The sequence below is a fragment of the Parasteatoda tepidariorum genome, chromosome 6, assembly GCF_982258835.1.
Source record: "Parasteatoda tepidariorum strain Cologne lab strain chromosome 6, Ptep-v5.0, whole genome shotgun sequence".
Classification (NCBI taxonomy): Eukaryota; Metazoa; Arthropoda; class Arachnida; order Araneae; family Theridiidae; genus Parasteatoda; species Parasteatoda tepidariorum.
Window position 1 is genome coordinate 45,155,191 of NC_141760.1, and position 26,715 is coordinate 45,181,905.

General features: G+C 27.9%; 1 protein-coding gene and 1 long non-coding RNA gene across 2 annotated transcripts; both read right to left on the reverse strand.

Annotated features, from left to right (window-relative positions):
* Positions 1 to 3,512: 3,512 nt before the first annotated feature.
* On the reverse strand, positions 3,513 to 6,184 carry LOC147808010 (uncharacterized). Its single transcript, XR_015434609.1, has 3 exons — positions 5,618 to 6,184; positions 4,453 to 4,597; positions 3,513 to 3,666 (listed from the first exon to the last, which is right to left on the reverse strand). It is a non-coding gene; the product is annotated as an uncharacterized LOC147808010 (long non-coding RNA).
* An 8,466-nt stretch (positions 6,185 to 14,650) lies between these two features.
* Positions 14,651 to 24,839, reverse strand: LOC107447422 (glutathione S-transferase 1). The gene is made up of 5 exons (XM_071178740.2): positions 24,269 to 24,839; positions 21,520 to 21,578; positions 19,386 to 19,527; positions 17,296 to 17,460; positions 14,651 to 14,934 (listed from the first exon to the last, which is right to left on the reverse strand). The coding sequence occupies exons 1-5, from the start codon at positions 24,407 to 24,409 to the stop codon at positions 14,791 to 14,793; spliced, it is 651 nt and encodes a 216-aa protein (XP_071034841.2). The 5' UTR covers positions 24,410 to 24,839; the 3' UTR covers positions 14,651 to 14,790.
* Between the last annotated feature and the right edge of the window lie 1,876 nt (positions 24,840 to 26,715).

Genomic DNA, 26,715 nt, shown 5'->3' on the forward strand with positions numbered 1-26,715 from the left:
CTGAGTTGTATAGATGAGCAAAAGGATCTAAGTATTATAATTATGAATTTAGATTATTTTATTATAATGGATATCATAAAGCTGCACACAAACATAGAATTACTACTGAAATTCAATTAAAAATTCTTTTATTTTAAACAAGGATCAAGAGGATTATGCTACATCATTCTCATCCTTATTTAAATTTTTAATATTTAGCATATTATCAATAACTTAAACAATTAAGAAAATTTTTCCTTTTTTTTTAGAACTTAAAATGAGATTGTATAAAATAAACTTCTCAGCTCAGATAAGCATAAATCAATACATTCCTATTGTTCAAAATAAGCTATTATTGTGCTGCCATCTGCTGACGATAGAGAGAATTACTGTCACGGATATGATGAATAAATATAACAATTATTTTAAAGGCAAATGTCAATATGAACAAATATTCCGAAACTTTTAAAAAAATCATCAATTTAAAAATTTTATTACTTAAATAATTATAAATAAAAATATATCAGTTGTATATGCACCAGATGTCATAAAGTAGCCAGGTCATATATTTAAAAAATTTTTAATTAAAGACAGCATTTTAACTTCATATAATATTAAACAATTAATCTCTCCCAAATGATTTTATTTTTTCCAAATACTAAGCTGATTATTTGATGGTTATAAAATTCTAAATATTTAAAAATATTTGATGCAGATTATTGTGTAGTTAAAATATTACCTCGCAGCAAGATTTGTATTGATTACGTAATATTTATTTCAGCATAATTTTTATTATATATTTTAAATAATGTTATGTATTAAAAATAAAGTAAAATAATGTTTTTAATTTTATTAATAGTTTTGTTTCATATATAAAAAATTTTAAAATGTCATTCGCTATCTTTATATCTAAATATTGCACATTATTTTGCCTGTTCATCTCTATACTATATTTTATTTTTGGGCTAGATCTATCATCTCGATATATATCATTCAGATCTATAATAATTTTATGAATTGTATTCTCTTTTAAATTTTATATTTCTTTGAAGGATCTGTTGTTTTTTTTTACTGAAAAAATGTAGATAAAAGCTAGTCAAATTATTTAGAATCTTATTACTTACACTATTCATTTGAATTATTATTATGGACACAATCTGAATTATCTACGTTTTTTTTCTGATTGAAAAATTATTTAAGTGTAGCAATGACTGCTAATAATAATTTTAGAAATATACATAATATCTTCTATCGAAGATATTAACCCTGGAAAATTTAGTTTTCCTTTTATTAATAAGCATTTATTTGATATAAATTAATTAAAGTTACATCTAGTAATAAATTGACCTCATGGACATCAAAAGTGTCAATTTTGAAAACATAAACAAATAAAAACTTGCCTAATACGCACCTGCGGTTACTCGAACCGAGGAAATCTTCAGATTTCAGTTAGTTATCTCTGGGACCAACTGACATGCAGTTACGTATATGGTGGAAAAAAAATTTGGATTCTAACCTGCTTTTGCTCTCATAAAACCTGTGGGTTAGTTTCCATAGTGAATACGGTGTAAAGGAAAATCTCTGTTAAGGATTTTTATGCTCACTGCTCTGTTCATACTGCTGACTAACTTTATTCTTTTTGTAAGTTTATACAGATAATGTTTAAGTTATCTCTTATCAAGCATCAGTGTTTGGAGTATCGGACAAATGTATACCGGGCAGTGACCCTTGACCTTAAAAAAAACATCAGTGTAGGGTATACCGGGGAATGACACTTGACCTTAATAACACATCAGTGTAAGGTATACTAGGCAAATGTATACCGAGCAATGGCGCTTAACTAGACCTAGTATATATTTTGGACATTTGCCAAAGGTCCAGTCATACTAGTTCCCCATACAGCACATTAACTTCGTTATAACATCCTAAAGTTGTCATCTTTAGGATTCTGTGACTTCCAGAGGAAGTCCTATATTTACCGCTAAATGTCCTACGGATGTCATCTGCGTGTTAGACTGTCCCACCTGCAGATATCTTAATGATGTCATAACTAGGACAGTTTCAGGATGGCATTAGGACAAAAAAAGACGTGTTTAGTAAGGATTTAGGTAACTTGTTGGATGCATGTTGGAAATGTTATGAGAGTAATAGGAGGGTGTCTTATTTTGGAAATAAATATCATCTCTGAAATTTTTATTAATATTGGCAACTTAAATAAGGTTTTTCTTTTAAATTTAGTGAATTAGAGGTCAGAAGAATGTTTTCTAAATGAAAAAAAAAAGTGATAGTTTTTAATTTGTATCTAGATTACTAATTTTCCAGAAAAATGAGCTATTCCTCAACTATTTTCTTTTTAGGAAAGTTAGTAAAGAAAACAGTTAAAAAAACAAATGTAACATTTTAATCCAAAAATATGCAAGTTCATTGGATTTCTATTTCTTGGAATAAAAACTTGGTCATTATAAAAAGTCTAATTGAATGTACCCTTTAAACACCAAGGAAGATTATAAGTCTCCTAATTATCGTTAGTTTTCTTTAAAGAATATTTCTAATTAAATTAAATTGTGAGCCTTGTTGAATCCTTTATGTACATTGTAATTTATGATTGCTTCATTATCGCTCATATTGTTTGATGTAGTAGATATATTAAAGATCTTATAATAAATAATTTTCTTTTTAATGTTGCTCTAATACTGAGAACTTCACATAATATTCAAATTTCTCGTATTATCACTTGAAACTATTTAATTGGCAAAATAATTCTCATTACATTTTCCTGCAAAATTTACTAAAAAACATTTTATATTATAAATAGTTTCAATGAAGTTGTGACTATTTTATCAAAAACTCAAAATATATGTCTATGACTCACATACTTTATTGTTTAGTTATTGTGTCAATGATGCAATTTAAAAAAAAAAAAAAACAAATAAAACTAGAAAATTATCTGTTTTTATATACAAACTAAAACAGCTGTTGCTATGTTTTGCTGAAGAATTGTTAGCTGAAGGCATACTTAAATCAGTATTCGCGATCGCAACACTTGAATACGCCATCTGGGGAGAGACCGGTTTCATGCCTTTAGCCCTTCTCCCTTCCCTCTTCTTTTCAGTTGTATAGGAATGTACTACGATATTTTCCCTTTTCTTAATATTTTTCCTTTTTATTTAATAAATATATTTTTTAAAATTTTGATGTTACTTTTCTTTAGAGCTATGTTTAATGTAGTTTTCAGTTCCATATAGTTTTTCAAGATTAAGATTGTAATCTATATGAAAATCAAGAGAGCGTTAATCTATATGAAAATCATAGAGGAAGCATACTTCCTTCCTCTATGACTTTCCACACGCTAATGGGGAAAGCATGTGAAGTGTTGCCATAGGAAAAGAGTTCTGCTCTACGCCACCTGCAGCCCATTTCGATCGCCAATCTTGAAGATATTAAAAATAATTTGTTTTAAGGATTTATCTATTTTTTGCAGCATAAATTTAACGTATGCAAATAAATATGAGAATAGAAAAAAATAAACAATATTAGAGTAGCATAAGTAAAACTTTTATTTACACAATTATTTCTTTAATTTTTTTTCAGAATAAACTCTTCTTTCTTTGGCATGGTGCAACCAGCCTTTAATAATGCTTTCAACTTCATTTACTTTCGTGTTTGTGAAAACACTGCAAACAGCCCCTAAAACAAAACAGAAGGAAGATATAAACAAACCAGTAGGTATTTTATGAACAAACATAAAATTATATAAGAACCTATTCTAAAGGTATTTAAAACTAAATTAGTAGAAGCTCAGATTTCTGTTAATTTCAGGGAAAATATTATGGGATGACCTTTTTAAGCTGCTTTTTTAATTAGGACTAAAATCACTCTAAATAAAAAATGACTAGTTTTTTTAATTGCCTATCATACATAACAGTATACTAGTTCACAAAAAAATAAAATGATTTCATGCATGTTTGATTCATTGTCACAATAATAATCTGGCAACATCTGTAATAATGATAAAGCTGTTAGTACAAACACATGTAACAATGATCAGAATATTTTAAAGAGCAAGTCACAAGAAGTGTTGGATAACTGAAATATCGTATGATTACGGTTCTACTGTGACTGGAAAAGAAGATGGTGATACTAATAACAAGATTATTTCAAACAATACACACTTATAAATTATTCCAAAAATAGAGAATGTTAGAAATTTATAAACTCATTGAAAATTCATGGAATACTAAAATTATAGTATATTAAAAAGTTTGAAAAAAGCTGGTTATAGATGTTTATTTGAAAATTAAATTTAATAATAATACCATTTTAATGAATATAAACTTTTAAAAATAAGATTCATTTTTTAGAAGGGCAACTTTAGCAACACAAATTTTAACTATATACTGTCAAACTACAAATGGAATTATATATATATATATATATATATATATATATATATAAAGAGAGTTTAAATATTACCAATATTTGGGTCTGACACTCTGTAACCCGAAAATCTTTTTTTTTCATTATTGCCCACCCAGCTATAGAGTTCAGCAACATCATGATGCGACCAAGTGCTCGCCTCGTATGTTCTTTAAAATCAGTTCCATCAAGACTTAGCAGACTATGAGAGAAAATTATTAAAATTGATCACCTTATGCCTAAAGTTCAGAAAATATAAATTATCTCTAGCATTATTTACTTAAAAACAAATGAATTTTTACCACCACTGCTAAAGAAAATTTTAAACAAAAAATTATACATTTCCGTATACTTAAAAGAAAAATTTGCTGATTATATACTAGTAAGTTATAAATTTGTTAAAGGAAGTTTTGCAAAAACTCTCCACATGAATTTTTATCATTGGGGAAAAAATTTTCTATAACTATATTTTCCATAATAGATTATATTTAAAAGCATTCTATAACAACTTTTCAAGCAAAGTCATCTAATTATTTTAATTTATGGAGAATTAAATAAAAACAATACACAAAAATTAAGTACGGAAATAAAATGAAAAAAAATTATGTAAGTATCTGAAACAAATAAGAAATTATACAAATAATAATATTTTAAAAAAGCAAATTGACACGTAAATGATACCATTATTGAAAATTTATTTTAAAGAAAACAAAATTTCATTCTGACAATAATTTATCTTAAATCAGTCCTTGTAAAAGAACAAGCTCTTGCAGAATCTAGAAAAAAATTATGCTAAAATCTAGCATACAGTTTTTTTTTTTTTTTTGTAAAAATTCAAATAAGTAAATACTAATTAAATGTTTCAACCACAATTATCAGTTAAAAATGGTAATGAACATTTAATAATGAAGAAAATATGTTGATCAAACAAGTAAGTTTTATATACCCTTTTGAAGCACTAAATATTTAATCTTAAAAAATCATTGAATATTTTTTTAACCCCGTCAAAAAATACATACTATGAAACATAAAATAAGAAAAGTTTTAATTTTCAAAAAAAAAAAATATATTAAATATATAAATAAGTAAACTAAGAATTAAAATATAAACACATATATTTAAACCAGCTTCACATTGCAAGAGGCAAATGATGACAAATATATTTACAAGAACTTTTAACTTATTAAAAGAAAATAAACCCCTTACGGATTCAATAACTTACCAGAAGAATTAGCAGATTTTTTAGTCATTAGGGATGATTGCGAATGTCGAACTTCAGAACCTGAAGAAAAAAAAAGACAATATTAACTTACATATTGATTACTTGTGTTTACAATGTTAAAGGTGCACAGCTTGCAACAATAATAAACAAATGGAAAGAAGCCAAAAAAGGGAGTTATTCAAAATCTAGCAACCATGTCACCTATTTAACAATACATCTCTAAATAAATAAAACAAATTTTCACTTCTTATTCACCAGAATTACTTATATATCTTATGAAATACAACAGATTTGAGCTTAAAAATTATATAAATTTTTTTCTTTTGTTAAAAACAAAATTATCCATTGAAAATAACGCCTCGCAGAATAAGCTGTAGTAAGCAGTTGCAGAGATGAAGCAAGTATTGAGCTGGAGATAGTTATTGTTTACATTTATATTGAAAACACTATCCATAGACAATTTATAGAAACAATTATGTAAAAAAAGGTAAAATAATGAAGATGAATAGCAACATTGAAATAATTTAAAATGTCATTTCATCTGTAATTTGAAGAAATGATTAAATTAGGGTTACCAAAAAAACACGCCAAATGACAAGTTGTTTGACATGTTTTCAAGCATGCGCAGTATACTAATCATAATGAGTAACGCCTCCTCCCTGTCCTTCTTGCAGACGTCTACAGGAACAACTCATGTCTGTGGGTACAGCCGGCTGAGCAACTGCGCATGCGCTTGAAATGCTTGGCTAGAATTTAATTTTCACCAAATAATTTTGAAAAGTAACCCTGTTGAAGCGATTGCGCGGAGGTATACGTAATACTTTGTTGCTTATACTTGTTATTCAAAGCTCTTCATTTATAATTCATTAAACAAAGTAATATTTTAAATATTTTTTTTCTGTTTATAATATTGCATCAATGTATTTTAAAACGTTTACGACATTACATTTAATAATTCTAATTATCTGTGATAAAGTAGTTAAAAGATTTCCACGTTACTGAGTTAGGCTTAGTTACATATTTGTTTTCCTATTTTGATATAAAAGGAAAGTCTGTTAATATTATTTTAAATATTCGATAGTTTATTCTTTTGCATATGTAAACTATAATCAATAAAACATTTCTGAACTGTTCTATTTCTTTTATGTGTAGAAAATATAATAAAAGGTAATTATATAGCTTAAATAGGTGTCAATGTACCATCATTTACAATTGAAAGGTTAATAATTATAAATGATAGTATTTTGACATTATAATTACTTTTCTTTAAGATTATTTAACCTTAGGTAGATTCTTAAATTATGATACTTATAATGATGAATTAATTGAAATTTTTAGACGTATTGTGTAATCCCTATTGTTTTTCTATGATAATAAAATCTGACTATGATTGAGCTTACGTAGTAATGTGGTAACTGTAGATTTGTATATCACATTGAATTAAGTTTAACTAAGTTAATATAAAACAGCACCGTAATAAATCTATCGAATGTTATCTGGTTCATTCATTGTTACTAATTGATATATTTAGCAACATATTTTCAACTGAATCTACTTGTGCAAAATTCCGGTAAAGTTAAGATTATTTTATAATTATGTATATTTCCCATCTATAATTGATGAAATACCAGAATGTATATAAGTACTGTAAGATTTCTTAAACAGTGGTTGTGCAAGCATTTCCTTTAACTGTGGAGAACTGATGCAGTTTAGCAATAATCTATGATGCTCAATGGCTCAGTGGGGCTTTAGTGAGGGAACTTGTTTATTATTTTGATATCAAGTCTTTCTTTCTATTGCCCCTTCTAAGCCGCATCTTTTGATTTCCGCAAACGACTTTCTCGGTGTGGAGTTTTTCGGGAATCTGATAATATAGGTGTATTAGTAAGTATAATGGTGAGTATTCTACCTTATATGTATATAGTTTTAGTTAGATATATATTGTATTATTAAGTTGTGTGTGGAATTCCATGTCTATTAACATGTACTGCATTATATTTAAGTTTTTTTAGCAACTAATATAAAAAAATCATTTAACCTATGGATTTTGCATACCTAGATGTTTAACAGCTTTGTATGGTGCATATTAAGTGTTGCATTGTCTTACTAAATCTAAGAGCCAAAGTACGACAGTTAGTGAGGTATTCATTGGTGCTCAATGTGTTTTAATTACCATGTCCAATCATGAGCAAAACATTTATAAATGCTAAAGGGGAGAGGTCAGCTTATTCGATTCACTAGCTTTGAAAATTTACACTAGGACATTACCAAAAGTGCCTCTCCTTTTGTGGTGAAATAATGACAGTTGGTAAATATTGTGAAACTTGCATACAAAATGAAAAATAGAGGAAATTTGAATGCCTGTATAAAAAAAATAATGACAATTTGAATGGAATACTTTTATTATTTAATCTTCTAATCATGAATCAATATGTTCTTGCTTATATGTACTGTGTAACCATTATTGCAAGATGGTGCATTTTTATTTACAAGCGTAGCATGTCTAAGTTTTTATTTATTTACAGCCTGTACAAGGTTTTCACATGAATTCCCAAATAATAAGCCTACTGTTTAGTCTTTACTAGTACATGGGCTTATATACAGTTTGAGTTACGTAGTTTTGTTAATTGATGTTTGTTTTATGATTTTTAATATTTTGTAGTGTGTTAAATCGTTTTTAAGATAAAATATGCTTCACTTGTTGTTACTTATTTGATAAATATTAATTGCTTTAGTAAGAATAAGGCATAATAACAGTATAGACTTAAGTACAATATGGCAAGATAACTTATGTTTTAAGTTTACCTATTATTTTTGAAATTTTCTAATCATTCTGATGTAACATCAAAAGTAACCACTTAAAAAAAATTTTTGATATTAATTACATTATTTTATGATTGTTAGTTATTAAAAATTGGTAATCCATTGCATATTTTAAATAAACTTGTAAGAAAAAAAAATCATTTTAAAGTACTCAGAATGCAAAGGGTTATTAAGTGGCTGAATTTCCATGAAACATTATTTATTGGCAATAGTGGCATTATTTATTGGAAACATTATATATAGCTCAAAACCACATAATTAACAACTAAATGTATAATTTCAGTACAGTGTCATTATATACTTGTCTATTTTTGTTTCTTCAATTCTAAGAATCTTTTTAAATCTTCTGTGTTACAAATACATATTTTAAAGCAAATTATGCTTTGCCTAATCATGTGCGAAATAATAATTAAAGCAGTAAGATTGCCGTAATCATATTTAAGTTATATTATTTAATCATATTAATTGCAATATTTAATCATGTAAAATTAATTTACATATAATGACATCTAACTATAATTTTACCTATTTGTATGAAGTAGGCTTTAAATGAGTGTTCTGAATAGGATCAAATTAATTTTATCCATGTTTTGTATCAATCTTTAATATTTACAAAGAATGAAATGTTAAGATAGTGAAATTGAATTACCAAATACTCTGTTTTTGTAATTGTATACAATGTCTTAATGAGAAAAATATGTACTATCACTTAAATAATAGATTTTGTTAATACTATATAGCTATTTATCTAACTATTCGCATGAATTTGAAATGCTTATATATACATACATATGTTTGAAAAATTCTTTGAAATAAAAAATTATCATGAGTTTGCATACTTTTAAAGATATGAGTATAGCCAAAGATACTATTATATAAGATTAATTTATATAATAGTATATTAGAAGTTAATTACTTCACACACTTATTTTTTCTTGTCATGTATATTATAAGACAATTTTAAAAAATCATGTATTTCTAAAAATGGGAGAATCCTTTCTGGCCCAAAGTCCCTCGCTCAAAGTTCCCCCCCCCCTTCACTTTACAATCACAGGTTTGGAGTTGACGCTAATCCATCGCATTATCTTTCTTTCCATAGCGATTGACAGACATGATGCGTTTATCTCTGATTGGCGCCATTTCGATTCGTTGATATTTATTATTTGCAAAATGTTATGATTTTACAAAACAAGAAGAATGAAATTCGGAATTTTTAAAGACTGCATTCTTTTCTGAGCGATTATTTTTAAAAATTTATTTATTGCAATTCGTTTAAAGATTTATTTATTGTTTTCGTTAATATCTACAAAATGTTATGATTTTACAAAACAAGAATAAATTTCAGAATTTCTTTTCTAATTTAAGTCTACTAATTTTTCAACTTAAGAAAGCTTTGCTGTGGAATAAATTTGAATGAATCAAACCAGGTAAAATTTTTTACATTTGTCATTCCCTCACGTCGTTTTTTAGAGTAAAATAAAATACAACTTCATCGAGAAAGTGGATAATTATATGTTGCTTTCTTGTATGAATATAATTGTATGTGATTGATTTCCGAAATTAATTAGGCCTAACTGTTATTTTTAAATTTTATTAAATTTGTCATTCCCTCACTAGTGTATAAAGTGAGGGAATGATGCGGAAGTGAGGGAATGACGCTGAAGTGAGGGAATGATTCAAGATGAGTTTATTATTAAATTTTTTTCTGTTCAATCGTACCAGCCAATTTTATTTCCCAAACCTGTAAAAAATATTAAAAATATAAAACTAAATTATAATAATTATTAGATATACTTAGTATGTTATCATTTTCAAACTTGAGGTAGCTGTAACTTAGAGGAAAACGTGTATTAAAATAAAATATCATTCCCTCACTTTTTAAACAGTGAAATTAATTAATTTATTTAAATATTAAGTATAATTTATAGGATATATGCTTTTTTTATAATGCCATTACATATTTCTATTAATATAAAAAGTTTCAGAGCTTTTTATTCACTTTACTTTTTTGGGATTTTTTGAACTGAAAAATGACAGTTTTCGTGAGAATGACCCATATATATAGCAATTTTTGGTATTTATTTTAATTTTTCGTTACTATTTTATTTGTCGTTAATGAATGTTTCAAAAATTCAGATTGATAAAAGTTAATTCTCGCATATAAATGTGTGTTTATATGCTAACACCACAGAAAAAAAATTTGTATTAATACTTTCACTTTGTATTATAATCACATACTTTGTATTAATACTTTTTTGTATTAATACTTTCAGAACCCAAACAAATACTGAATTACGGCGATACATTCCTTTAAAACGAAGTCCATAAAAAGTTAATTTCAGTAATAACATGAAAAATACCTAGTGTATAGCTTAATTTAAAATACTTCTAATATACTAGTATGCAACTTCTTTTGAGAGAATTGGCGAGTTTCTAGACTTCAAGAATTTTAGCATGCTTCGAAGGTACTAAAATACGCCAATGCCAATCTCACAACGTGCTCTTGCGCGCCGAAGCCTATCAATTAAAATAGGGGGGGGGGCTGTCTTGAGTAGTACAATAGTTATCTTTTGGGTCAGAGAGGATATCCCCCTAAAAATTCATTAAAAACTTAATATCATTATTAAATAAAAATTTATTCCTCTTATCACCATCTGTTCGTTGAAATTCAGCGCTATCTGGCAATGATTTAATAAACTTTCTATCCAAAGCTGAGAAATCTCGTAGCCAGTTGTAAAGGGATAGGTTTGCAACATTTGGCAACTTTTCGCTGTTTACAACTGGCTGAGGCGTCAAAAATTTCGCCCTGCGCATGAGCAATTGCTCAGCCGGCTGTACCCACAGACACTACTATACACTACCAGGTTGGTAGTTTTAGGTTATTGTTTTTATTTACATACGGTTCGCTTCTGTATGCCTATTTCTCTCTAATCACAGCACAATTTTATATAAAACAAAAAAACTTCAGATAACTATTTTGCTCTAAAATGTGTGTCGCTATATGTATTTTTAAAAGTTATAAGCATAAAAGGATATAATTTTCATGTTTTTATTCACATTGTTCCTCAAGAGTTTTAATTAATCATAAAAAATATTAGTGGCAACATCATAATTTATTTAAATATTATAGCAGATGGCAACATTAGATTTGCGACCCCTTCCTTCCTTCCCCTACACACCCCATCCTCTTTCTTGTAACATTTTCCTTCGGCTCATACCGATTTTCAACACAAAGTGAGGTAGTTACATATATACACTCACCATAAATTCTATCTTGCATCCTGTTTGTTTGACATATAAGAAATATTAACAAATAAATAAAATAATAATAAAATTTTCATTGAATCAAGGTTTTAATATATGTTATGTTAATTAAAGAACAATCGAATCGGTTAATCAACTGTATCCATATCTACGTCTGTCAAGTAAAATTTTTAAAAAATGTTTTTATTAATCTTGAATAACAATTAAATTCAATGTTTATATTCTTAAATTAATCATTGATATTTTGCGGTTAACGGCTCTACTAACAACTCTGGATATAATATGGATATAGTCCCGATTTCATGTGTGTTGATAAGAGAGGGAGAAGGGGAGCTGAATAATACTTCTACCTCAGCTTTACCTCTACGCTGTTGCCGCTTCAACTCATATTTCGAAATGGTTTTTCTTTTACTAATGGAGAAAAATAGGGAACGTGTAAAACCTGTTTCGTATTTACACTAACACAATATGAAATCTTTCTTTTTAATTAACTTGTGTCATGGAAGACACAATATTTATTTTCATTCTTTTTCAATAACTATTAACAAAAATGAAATTTATCAATTCATGGCGATGATTGAGTCGTAATAGTTACGAACGCCATTTTGAAATCTTGAGCTGTTTTTACTTGGGGCGTTAACAATACGCAATTATTCGAACATATCGTGATTTAGCATTCTTCGTATGAATTTTCACTATACAAAATTTTAAATGGCGTAAATTTTATTATAAATGTAACAAAGGGGGGATTTTTATTTCTGTATTTTTTCAACTTATATAATAAGGGGAGAAATAATATTACCAGGAAATTAAAATTAACTTTGAAGTCTGGAAATACTAATGTTTTGAAAAATCATACCCTTAGAGGTAAAAAGTCTCATTATTTATGTAACATAATATGTATTGAGAAATTGTGCAAGTAAAAACTATCTTATCTTTCTCATTTAAAGTATACATTTTGAAAGAAATAACGCTTTCTTTTCGTTATAAAATATATCTTTTAGTTTCTGGTAAAGTACATCGAAAACAAAATTATTTTTAAGACTGAAAAAATAAGCTTTTATTTTTGATACAATCTTTTACAATTATTTTCTATAATATATGCAAGTATTTCAGTCTCTATATTGATTATTATTGTAATTGTTTTATTGTATTGCATAACTAATTCGTTATTCAATCTAATCTATTCATTCCGGACTTACAGAAGTTATCTCGTTTCTCTTTTTTTTAACTTTTCCTAATGTTTGTTTTAATTAGCATTTTTTTAAATAGATATAATATTTTAACAATAGAAATTAATCAAATTATATTAGTTTTTAATATTATGACATTCCATAATAATATGAGACATTTTTCACTTTGGAAGGTTTTTTTTTTAATTACACGTAAATAACAAGTCTTGATCTTAGCCACGTAAGTGTTAATTTATGCCAAGCAATAATTAAGTCGGAGCAAAAGTAGTTCTTTAATCAAAAACAAAAAATTTGAAAATTTCCATTCATTATGCTCTAAAAAAATATCTAACAATTTTCATGACAACATTAACTGTACAAATTCTAACGGGACGCATTCATTTCAGCGACTGGCCATTTCGTCTGACAAGGTCATTTCGGAGGATAAGTCATGCGTTATTTTTAAACTATTTTTATGATTTGTTAGATTACGTGTTATACCGCGGCGTAATTTAATTTAGTGTTGAAATTTTTTAAACCCAGCCTGAAGCAAAATTTTTATAGTATGTTATAGTTGCCAAAAAAGAAGTATTTTTCTAATGAAAATTGCCTTTAGATTGCAAAAATGAAACCTTTTTTTTTTTACATTTGGTGTTTTAGTTCTATTATACACATTTTGAGTCGTATTTTAGACATTTATTTTCAAGATTAACTTTTAATGTGCGTTATTGTAGATTAGCATCGCAAAAGCAATTGCATTAACTATTGTGAATGATTCTAGATAAAGTAAATGAATGAGGGAGAAAATTGCGAGGAAAAAGTATATAATGATTCACTTCGTCGATAAATCACTTCATTGACAAGATCAGTTCGTTAACGTGCCATTTCGGCAGCAAAACTTCTCTGTAGTTTAAAAGAAAACTATATCATGTTCCACCACAATAAATAATTCGCATTAATACATTTTAAAATCTTGGCAAAGAAAAGCAACTAACTTTTACTATGTTAACAGTAGCGATTACGAAGAATTTAATTAAAAAAAAAAAAAAAACACTTATCTTTTAGATACTTAGCTAGTAAAATTACTTATTTTTTCTTTAAATATTTATTTTTTCATGTTCTGTTGATTTTTCTACATGCAGGTAATGATTCATTTTGTTACGATTTACAAAGTTTTCTTATTTAAAATTTCAAAAACTTTTTTTTTAAATATTGATTTATAAAGGGGAAAAAAACCAAGAGAGGTTATCACGAAGGTGGGTGAGGAAGAAGTGAAACTTCATAGCATTATAAAAATCTTTAAAAAATGCATGTTGGAAAAAGTAAAATGAAAATCCAATTTAGAAAGCATATTTTATTTTATTTCATAACCGTCGTTGAACAGCTGACCTAATTTTTTGAGCTTACTGCTACCAATGTTTAACTCCATAGTCTTGTAATTTTAAAGCCAATCCAGAAGAAACTGGAATTTCAGGATCAAGTATTGGGAGAAATTTGCTTTCGTTGAGTACCTATTGTCGGAACTATCGCGCATTTGCGTTTCATGGAGAAAAACCTCTCACGATAAGCCTGACGGCAAGGGGACTCTAACTCATTATCCGTCTACCACTGAGGATATTTTACGCCAGCTCTGTGGTCGGTGCAAGCCGGGTGCGAAATTCGTATCGACCAGCCATTGCTGGGATTCGAACCCGGTTCAACTCAACCGAATGCGAACGCTCTATCCCCTCTGAGGTAAATATTGTTTAAACCCAACGAAATAAAAGCAACATTATTTCAAATAAAATTCGATTTATTTAAATCAACATTGTTACAGAAGAACATAGAAATAAAAGTTATAAAATTGTACTATAAATTTTTGCACTTTGGTATGAAAACGTAAAACAAATTGTGAAACTAAATATAGATTGAAAATTAGGCTTGTTTGTCTGACTTCATACTTTCCTTCATTTGGGTCAATGGGATTTCGATTAGCTCTTTGTACTCAGGAACTTGTGATTTTATCTTGTTCATCCAGGCAGTCACTTTAGGAAATGCAGTTAAACCATAGTCCAAAAACTAGAAAACAAATCATATTTAAAGTTATTTACTTGAAACACTTGGTTTTTTCAAGTAACAAGAAAATAGTTTTATTTTTATCAAACCTAAAATGAAAAATGGAGGAAACATTTACTTTCGTAGTAGCTTCCATCATCACTTATGTTTCCCCACGGCAGTCAACTTGAAAAAAGTACTTTTTAAAATGTTTTTTTTTTCGAGCTATGAATTTTTTTAAACTCTAGGTCTCATTTAATACAATAATTTTTATTTAGCATAGATAACTAAGCAAACAAGCAATTATTTTAACCTATTTCCCTCTTGTTTAAATGATTTATAAATATTTGTTGTAGGTTTTAAAATCCGCGTTAGTGGGTTTTTTTTCTTTTCAGTAATAAACAGTGTCTATAGCTAATGTTACTAAAACGACCATTCGCTATGAAAATGATTATTCATATAGCGAGTGAGTGGGTGGAATTAAAACGGGAAACGAATAGCAAATCGATTTATAAATAATAATGTGTAAAAACTTATTGTTTGTTTTTTGAGTATTTGACGAGCACTTACTTTTTAATTTATTTTACTTCTTAAATAATTTTTATTAAAAACTAGACTTTTTCTAGCTTATGAGGCATAACTTTTAACTATACGAAGTTAAGCTGGTATATATTTCTCTACTTCGCAGACTTGCTTATAACTCGATTTTATTTCAATCAGAAGTTTTTCCACATTTGTCGTAAGAAGTCCCTTTTGTGATATTTCAAAAAATCTACCTTTTTGTGAATATACAGCTCCGATTTTTAGAGAAATAAAAAACAAATACTCCTTATTCAGCACTTTCGCCATGATTCAGTTAGTCAAATGTTTAGCCTAATATTCGGCCAAATATTTTTTTTAAAACAAATTTTTTTTTTATTATGATTTGAATAGATTTAATAAAGAATAATCTGAATTCGTATATTTTACAATACATTATAAGAACAGTTTTTACATATATTTGTTAGGTTCTGAAATTTGTAGACGGCTTGCAAATAAAGTTCTTGAAGACAAACTGAAAAGTATACTGACCCACGAGTTTTGTACTGGTATTTTTTTTTTTTTTTTTTAAATTATGCATAGGCAAGTTAATTTCGTCGTTTTATCAAAACTTTTCGTTTTAAGAAGTAATTTTTTTATTTTATTTTGTTATTATTTTTATTATAGCGCGGTATTTTAACAAAACATTTCTGATAGACTTAATTCCTTTATTGTCATTTTTTTCCTGGACCGTAAGCCATATAACCGGTAACAAAGGAACAATGATTTTCAACAAAGCTACATTTTAAGAACAATTCCCTTTTTTTTTATCAATTTATTCTTTATCAGCGTTTTTATTTTGGCAGAATTTTTTAAAGAGCGTTCTAATGAACGCTGTTCATTTTTTTTCTAAAAATACGACAATGTAAAAAATTAAATTTAATCTTATCGACGTTTGTATTATAATTTGGCAATTATAATACAAAACAATTTCTAATAAACGTTATTCTTTTTTTCTCTCTGTATCTAATTATTGTATTTTCAATACAATAATTAGATATAGATGATAGCCAATAATTAGATATTGGCTAGCATCTATATCTACAATAATTAGATATAGATGATAGATTAGATTAGATATAGCCTTTAAAAAATTTTTCGAGATATAAGATCGATTTTGATTTTTTTTTTCGTCGCTTTTGCTAACAATCTTTTGTTTTTTTATGATAGCACGTCATTTTTAAAAGCATTTTTGATAGACTGTATTTCTTTTAACGTCTGGAACATACCGTCTTTCTTTCGGGAAATATTACTTTCGGTATTAAAATTTTGTTTTAAAAATAAGGTTTTTTTTTTCTCGATTTCTCTTACCTTCAACTTTGCAACTTAAGTTTTTTAACCCCTACTCGTTCCATCAGAATTTTTGTAAAAGATCCTGTTTTTGTGAAAAATTTACTCAATCCAAAATTACGGCAGAATCTTGTTTTTTTTTTTTTCAGAGAGAATCCTGTTTTTTTTTTTTGAAAATGTGAAAACAAAGTCCCTTTTTTAAGAAAATAACACAAACACCATGTCTTCCGTAGAGTACCGACTTTAAAATTTGGAATTAAAGACGTTATTACCTCCATTTCTAAAAAGAAAAATTTTGAACACGGTCTATTTTTAAAAAGAAAGATATTGTGAATAGTCTGTTTTAAGATATATTTCGTGAAGGATCCACTTTTACGATAAAATAAATAAAGAGTTCGCGGTAAAATATTTTGTGAAGGATTCGTTTCAGAATTCATTTTTTAGCGATAAAATACTAAGAATTTGTTTTTAAATTAATAAAATTTTGATAACAAATTGACCGAAAAAACGACTTACGAGAGGGTAAGTGAGACTTGCAAATATTGAGAAATCCGCAATGGTCAAATGGTTTCCAGCAACATATGAAGTTTGGCTGAGGAATCCTTCCAGAAATCCTATAGCTTTATCAGCAGCTTCTTTCTTTTCACTGTCAGGTGGCTGGCCCAAGAAAAATGTAGGATACTGAAATAAATTTTTAAAAAAATCACATCTGATTATCAACAGTTTTCCACGTTTACTATAATACGCCAAGTCATTTTCTCATTATCCGAAAGTATGAACTACTATTAAGTATGAAACATTGTCAATTTCTGAAAATAATAACCAAAATTTGTCAAACAGAGAAATTATTAAGTAGCTTAATCATCAGCACAGACGAGAACATAATAAATATTTATATTAGTGTATACCACTGGTCGGAAGTAGCGCGTTTTACAAGTTGCGAAACTACTTTGTCGCTACTTTTTTTTGTAGTTAATGAGTGTAGCGTGTAGTGCGATACTAAAAAATAGTAGTTTGTAGCGACTTCAGGCAACTTCTTTCTTAAGTTTAGTAAGGAAACTAGTTTAAACGATAAATATTTTCGTCTAATGCTCTAAAGCAGCAAGTTTTTTTTTTTTCATTTAAGTTGGCAGCAGTTCCATTTTCTTAAAGTTATTTCGTTCATTATCATTGGAAATCTTGCAAACAAAGGAATTATTGGAGATCGAACCATTAAGATAGAGTCTTAGAATGTGAAGATCCGATCATTAGATATAAAGTTATTAAGGGCGTCCCGTTTTTTTTCTTCTTTTTTTTTCCCTGTTATTTTGGGCACTGTACTTTATTTCTTGAACGATGTAAATAAGTATTAATCGCTGAAATCCCAAATATTTAATATTCTTATCATTTCTGGTTGATAATTTCTTATCATTTCTTAAATTAAATATTTAGTGTCAAGAAGAGCATGAAGTTGAACAAATTTCTGAAAAGTGCTTTAGAGTAACTAGCATCAGGGGTCTGTCTAGATTTTTTTGAGAGGTACCTATTTTGTGAAAATTTAGACATAATTTGTTGAAAATTAAAAAATTATATTAAAAAATCAACCCAAAAATATGGATTTATCGTTTCTTAAGTGATACAAAAATAAAATTTTAAGAAAAAGTATTTTGTGTCCTGAAGTTGAATTTGTGAAACTACCGTTTTTCCTAAAGTTGAATTTGTGAAGGCACCGTTACCCCCTGGACAGACCCCTTGTGTGTAAAGATGAATTATCTTCTCATGTTTAACTAACCAACATTGGTGAGAATTACGCTCAGTAAAGCATGTATGTCTTCAAAAAGTAATATTTCGAAAGTAGTTTGTAGTAGAGGTACATATAAAAAAAAGTTGTAGTCAACTAAAACGTAGTTTTTCCGACCATTGGTGTATGCTATGAAAGCTAGATTTTCAAATTTTGTCAGGTTACGATTACGGTGGCAGATTTTTTTTCTTCTTTTTTTTTTTAAATCAAAACTTATCCTCTTAGTAAAAAAGGAAAAACTTAAAATGATATTGAAAGGTTTTTGCCCCCTAGATTTTGTGCAGTATGGTATGGTCTATGATAGTCAACTCTTTCAAAAAATAAATAAATAAAAACTTTACTTTTAAACAGTACAATTTATTTTTCGACGAATTAAATTGCCATTAATAACTTAAAACACAATCATTCGCTTTTTTTTTCATGACTAGTGTAGGACTTAGTAAATGGTACGACTCATATAGCGCCAGTCACAATTAATCAACTGTGACTAAAAATAGCTAATAAGCTCTGAGTTTCACATAATTTAACAAGTTGGTTAAATTTTCGATTTTAAAAACAAAAGCAACCAAATAACCTAAGCCTTTCAACCATAGCGAAAAATGTTTAGAATAATGCATTTAAACAAGGCATTTTTATTTTGTCTGACTTAGCATGCAAATTATACCATACCATACATATAATCGAACAAAATAAATAATTTTAAACTGCAGGATGAGTGATGCAAATCGATGCTCAAGTGAAAAACAATTTTCATCATAAGTTATAGGATCATTTATTGCAACAGCACAAGTTTAAAATATTTTATTAGTAATAAAACTATACAAACCATATAATCAGTTATAGCCTTGTAGAGAGTGCCAATATCAAAATAGAGGAGCCTATCAATAATGGCTCTTTCTTTGACATCTTTAGGATATAAAGGATTGCCTGGTGCATACTTGTCCACTATATATGATAGGATAGCACGGCTAGAAATAAATTAAAAAACATATAACGCTTAGATTATTCAAATACTGTTGATAACCGAAAAATCTTATGAGTAAAGGTAGTTAAAATAAAATTTTAAACACTCCTAAATACATTGAATGTAGAAATTAAGAGCCAGATAAACACCTTCTAGAATAGAGAAGGCCTTTGCACTGTATTTTCATTATCGAGAAATCCGATCCCTCAGCACTAGAAACGTTATGCTTTTTCCCCACTGCGCAGAGTAGTAGTCCGAAGATTGTGGCATTTTTCTTAACCCCCCCCCCCAATGCAGAGTTTAAATTCGTTCCTTTGAACTAATAAAGTGATGAGCGCGAAGGCCTTATCTCTTCCAGGTATTGATGCCAAGTGCGGTTATACTGCGATTATAAAGACATTGCGTATGTAAGATGTCGAAATCAAATTGCTATTAACTATGCCTGATCCTCAAAACAAAGTAAAACTAGACAAGATCACTAGGGCATCTCTCCCTTCACTTAAAAAGGTACCCCTAAATCTTGTTTAACTTTCGTTACTCTTTAACATTAAAAAAAATGTCAAATAAATTGTTTTCATTCATCATACTGCACTATTTAACAATTGGTAAAAAAAAAAAAAAAAAAAAAAGAAACAGAGCTGTTCGAAAAACCATGGTTAATTTTTGATATATTGTGAGTTTGGTTTTTCTCGGTTATCTTGAACACGCATCGAAATTTTAAAAACCCTTCATCTTTTTTACCAGAAATATTAATAAGTATGAAAGAAGCTTTCATACGAACAACTATTTTTTTTCTAGCTCTAGAGCAGTGGTTCTAAATTTTTTTGCAAATCAACTTTTTTTACGGCAGAACCCTGACTTTATTTTTAAAAAAAAGTTTATTAAGATAATTGTGAACGTTATAACTTATAAAAGACTTTTTTTTAATATTTAATTAGAGGAATGTGGAATTTTTTATCGTTTTATCATTAATAATCTTAAATTAGAATTATGCTGCTAGACAGTTAAATTTGCAGCTCTTGTGCTACATGTAGTCTAGCTTTGATTTTTTTTTTTTTTTTTAGTGTATAGACATAAGCTGAAAATGATTCAAACAAGCTGAATTATAATTTACTTATAATTGAAAATTGTTATATAATTATTAGAAATATATTTTCTTTTTAAAAAAAATTTTATTTTTACTTCATTGGCATGGCATTTTACTTGAAATAATTTCTTAAAGGTAAGATTAAATAAGTTATGAAATATAGATTGGATCTAAATACAATCAAAAATTATAAAAAGGACTAACTGACTAGAGGTTATAAAAGTACTCATCATTGGTTATAAAATGTACTAACTAGAGGAACTCTTAAGAGTTCCGCGGAACACCATTTGTGGAATCGCTGCTTTAACGTTGAAGCAACATGAACACTCAATTACTTTCAGCGAACCATTATTAACGCTTTATACTTGGGATGCAATACTTTTGTTCTATTATCAACCAAAAAGTTGAAGAAAAGGGGGGGGGAACTACAAAACTAATGTTTTTTGTTTTTCAATAAACTTCCTTTAACATTCCGTTTTTTTCTTCATAACAAATATACGAGCATATAGTATGATTTACTAAAAAATGAAAGATGTAGTTTATAACACTAAAAAAGTATTCAACTTAATTTTGCGTTTTAGAAAGTTGTAAGCCAGCTGTAATTTAAATTTATTAAAGAAGGCGAAGTACACAAAATTTCATGTTTTTAACTTGAAAATATTTTTGCACATGCTTTTCCTTTCAATTTTTAAGACGAATCGATATTGTTTTTATTACACTTGGAAATACATAAATTATCATTGCTATAAAAACTGTACACATAAGAACCCTTGAAAGCCCAACTTTCTTCCGGAAAAAAACTATTATTATAGTGCAACAAACCCTTTCCCACTATATTTAAAAATAAACTTCAATAATTTTAGTTCAAAAATGAAATCAAATTTGAGATAATGAGCGAATTTTATTTACCTTTCCCAAAGAATCAAGCCCTTGTCATCTATGGTAGGTACAATATGCTGCGGATTTATCTGCAATTAAGATACAAAAACGAGAAAATAAATAGAAAATGAAATCTATTAAGAAAATAAAATATGAGAATACTAACTTATCTAAATAGAGACAATGAATGATATAGATAGAGAATATATATAGAGAAACGGACTAAAAACTATAGATAGAGAAACGGATTAAAAATAAAGAACCCATAATTTGGTTTATGCCCATTTATTTGAGGATACGAAAATTTAAATGCCGATAAATTCTAATTGAACCAAATCACAATAATTTTTAGAACAGACGGTTTTTATATTTAAGATTTCAGTTACTTATAGAACTCACTTCTTCGGCAGTAGAGGCAGGAAGTATTTAAATTTTTATATCGTAGTTTAATTAACTAAAAGCGAATTTTCGTAATCTTCCGATATAATTTAAATTTTACTTAAGACTTTAGCGTAAGATTACTTTTTTATTGCTTAAATCAGTAAAGATTTCTAGTTCCATTTGCAACGCAATGTAGGAAATTAAACAATTCTCCGAATTTAATTCACAGATTGTCCTATAAAAAATTTAGCAAAAATCTCTAGAATTTTTTTTTTTTGTATATTTAGTTCGTATAATTCACCAGTTTAAAAAATTTTAACATAATTTGTGGGAGTTATTACTTTTAACAATAACCGTAAGCGCTGCATTTTACACTTCTTCTTGAAAAACCGTTTTTGTGCTCTGACGACCGGAACATGATTGTTTAAATTCAAAACCTTTTGTTCAACTAATGTCAGCAACATTTCTGCACCTGAGATACAACCGCTCTTAGCTGCATTTAGGTAGACCAAACTTTTTCTTAAAAAAATAATAGTTGATTTAGCAGGATCATCTCTAATATGTATTCACAGTCAGGCAGGATCTGATATTAAGTTACTAAAAGGATTTCTTATCTTTTTCCATAAGCCATTTTTAGCCATTAGCACCTTTTGTAATAAAACCTTTGGTTGTTAAGACATGATTTAGGAACATGAAGGCATTCTGTTGCTCAAACATAAAGTAAGTAAGTCTGTTAAAAAATATGTTACATGTATTTAACATAAGTCTGTTGAAAATAATGATAATCGCAGTACCAGAGCAACCAGGAATACGATAATAATTTTATAACATTTTGAGTACGCTTGTGCGAAACATAAATTCGGGTGCATAGCCAGATTTTTCAACAAAAAATAAGCACCTTTTAAGTACTTTTTAAGCACTCAATAAATATTTTTAATCACTTTTCAAAAAAAAAATCATAATTAGGATCTATGCAGTAATAAAAAATTATTTTTTTCTATCGTTTAAAAGTTCTCAATTTATAAACATAAAATTCAAAAACATTTTAAAAAACGTAACATACTCATGATAAAATAACTAGTTTGTGATAAATATTGCAGAGAAAATTGTGAAAATCGTGCACTTTTTTGTAATTTTGAACAACAATCGATACGGTAAAGAAAATCTCTATTTTTTAAAAGATAGAAAATAAAGCACTTCTTACTAACCCCGAATGAAAAAAGCACCTGTAAAGGCTTTTAAAAAAGGTAAATAAAAAATAAGCAATTTTTAAAAACGCTACGCACTCTGTAACTGGTACAAAATATTTTCCCCAAAATATATGGTACATTTATTCCCATTTCGTGACTATTAAATCTGACAACTTCTCAACACTACAGTATTATGACATCAATAATATTGTCACATTAGAAATCATCAAACCACGTTTGCCCTATTAGAACCTACTAAATCTACAAGATAAGGTGATGCAAAAAGGTCACTCTATGGTTTGGAGAAGTTTTTTTCACTTAACAAAGTTTTAAAATAAGCCAGTATAATCAACTGTATTCCGTTTCCTGCTGTATCATTAGAAATTATTTTGTTTAAAGATAAAATATTTTTTTCATGCATATGCAGTATTACAAAATGGAAACCTTCTAGTCATTTTACACGTGCGAGTGAGTAAATGACAGTTTACAACTAAGCCCAAAACAATAAAATTTACTTCACTGATAAATTTAGTCATTAAAAATCAGGAAATTTATTAGTCGGTGATTTCTGAGATAAGTCATGTTCTCTCTAGTTGATACCAACATAGAATTTTCGAAAGTCGAAAAGGCAGACGTTAGTATCATTTTAAAAATATTATTTAAGAAATTATAATACCAAATATACTGATTATGCATAATTACACTGACTGGAATAGAAGGAAGTAAGTTTGAAGGTGAAAGCATTGGTATCTTGATTCCCCCCCCCCCCTACATTTAGTATATTTAGGAACTACTTGTTCCAGTTTATAATCTTCAAAATTCAAACTGGCAGCCCCAAAAATGCCACTTAAATATAAATATGTAATGAAGAATAGGGGTTTAATTGCTTTAACTGAAATAGAAAGTTGTAAGTTTGAAAACAAAAGTAGTGATATCTTGATTTTTGTTTTCTTTTGGACTTTAATATTAAAGAACTATCCTAGCACAAAATCTGTAGTATTCGAAATGGCATGCATCAAATTCAATTAAAAGAAATAATAATACGACATATAAAAAAAACTGCAGCGATTAAAGTCGTTAAAAACCGAAAGCATTGATGATTTTTTCCCCCAAAAATTCATGAAAGAAATGACTAAAATAATGTTAGTTTCTTTTTGGCTTGTTAACATATTAATAAAAAAAATATTATTAAAAGAATGTTTATCTACCTTTAAATATTCAGGTTTCATGTGATCATTGGCATAATAATCAAGAAGCTTAGATTCAACTTTGATTCCCAGGTGACCAAGAGTCATCCGAACGGCTGCACAAGGAGGACTGCACTCCATTTCATACAAAATAATACCCATCTTCACCACTTTACTTATTTTTAGGCTTTAAAATCAGAAGTGTTAAACCAGAAGTGTAACAAAAAGGCACAGACGTAAATAAATTTGTATAAAACTAGTATGTACTATATATCTGTTTCAACAGTTAAAGTATAAAGTGAGGATTAAACAGGATATAATACAGAACACCCAAATGACAACTGAGCTTTAATTTTTTAAAAAAAGAAAATAGATTTGACAGTTAATACTTCTAGAATCACGCTTACAAGGTCAGTAAAAAAAGTAGTTGGCTTAATGCCAAGGGAGTATTTGATATATTTCCATCTAACTGATGGCAATTATTTAACAAGGGTAAAAAAAAAGATAGAGAAATTATCTGATAATTTTTTAAAATGAGTGTAAAAATCATCAAATGTCAGAAAAAGACGTTATCGTTTTGTTCCTTTTTTTTCCGCTTTTCTTTCTCTTCGAATGTCTTTTATTTATAAAAGACGTCAACTGATAAAATTTTATATAACTTTCATATCAAAACTGATAATCTTTCATCTGTAGTTTAGAGATTGGCACGTGTAGAGCATAGGAGTTGTGTTGCAACTTTTGTTAAGATTTATTTTTCCGGGAAAATAACTTTGTTGCAGTTCAAATTTCTAGAAACAGCCACCAAAGTTTAAATACTAAGAAAAATAATTTTTATGTAAAATATCATGGTAAAGAATTATCAATTTAAAAAAATTATTTTTTTTCTTTCCTTTTTCAAATAACATTAAGTATAATAATCAGTCAACTCTATTGGTTAACTACACTATATTTCTGTTCTTATACATAGCTGTTTTACATTATTTCATTTCATTATTTGTATAATATAAACATAAATGAAATTTATTTCAAAATAAAAATTTACGTGCAAAGAATTTCTCACTTTTGGTGTGTATAATATAAGTATTTTTACACACTTCGTAGCGTGAACTTTGAAAAGGTTCAGACTTACTAGTGCGATCTTTAATTGGTTTAAAATGTATTTGATTCAGCATTATAACTAGAATAATTGAGGTAATTGATTGTACTAAAATAAAAATCAGATATTTTTAATAACTATATGTTGAGCCGCACTTCACTTAAGGAATATTTTTGCAAACAGAAGACGATTTAGATTTTTCGTAAGTTTCATTTACTTTAAACACAAATTCGAGGTATACTTTGTTTGTCTCAATATTTACTGCAGGCTTGTTCAGGAGTCCCCTGTCTTTTGGATGAGTTCGAAATTACAAGGCAACGGAGTTTAATATTAAAAACTGCACATTCGCTTTGCAGATCGCCAGTTTAACACCAGTATAAAATGGTAATTAAAACAAAAAGTTTACATTAATATGCTATGTATAATAAAATAATATGCTATAATAATATAATATGAAAATAATTTTTTAAGACACTTTTGATGGGAAAAAAAGTAACACAGTGGGCTTATCGCTTCGTTAGTTTGCCTGCGTCTTTTGCGAATTTCGTCTTTACGGTCCTAACCTTTATGTTCAATAATAAAATTAAAAAAACGTTCTTTAAACTAATAAAATCGCGTTCTTTGTAAAATACTTTTAATTACATTCTATATTTGTATTAATATTATTCGCAGTATTGAAGTTAACATTTGCAATTTTTTCTTTCTATTTTTTTATTATAAACAATTATTTTTTTATCAGTTCATATCATAAAATTGACGCTTATTTAATCTTATGAAATTAGGTTATCAAAATTTTCAGACAAATAAAAAATCGAAGTTTTTTTAAATTTTTTTATATTTTGCACAATCGTAAGGAGTTTAGGTAACAGTGTAGTTGGGAAGTTATCTCCAAAAATGTCACAAATTTAAACAAAACCACCTGTTACATCTTTTTACATTTCAACCGAAAATTACGTAATATTTCCCGCTATACAATAGAAGTTAGGAATACATTCTATCACTGATATTAAAGAAAATGATGCTATCACTCGACAGCTTAAGAATGTAAGCGCTGCGATTGTTTAACCTGATTTTTACTCATAAATAATTCAGCAAAAAGATTTACTTAATAAACCTTACTGGAAACAGACGCCAAAATCATACAACTGTTCGATTGTTTACATTTTAGTTTTCCTTCTTCTCCAAACGAGAAATGCTGCGCATGCGCCAACTTTCCGAGGCCACCGAGCCAAAGGGATTCTTTTGATTCCTCTCCGATCAAAGAACTTTATTTCAATAAAAACCCAATTAGAACTTCACTTCAACTTAGTGCTGAAAATTATGTGATAATTTGAAATCAGCAATTTTCCTTCGCTTGATTTTATCCTTTTTT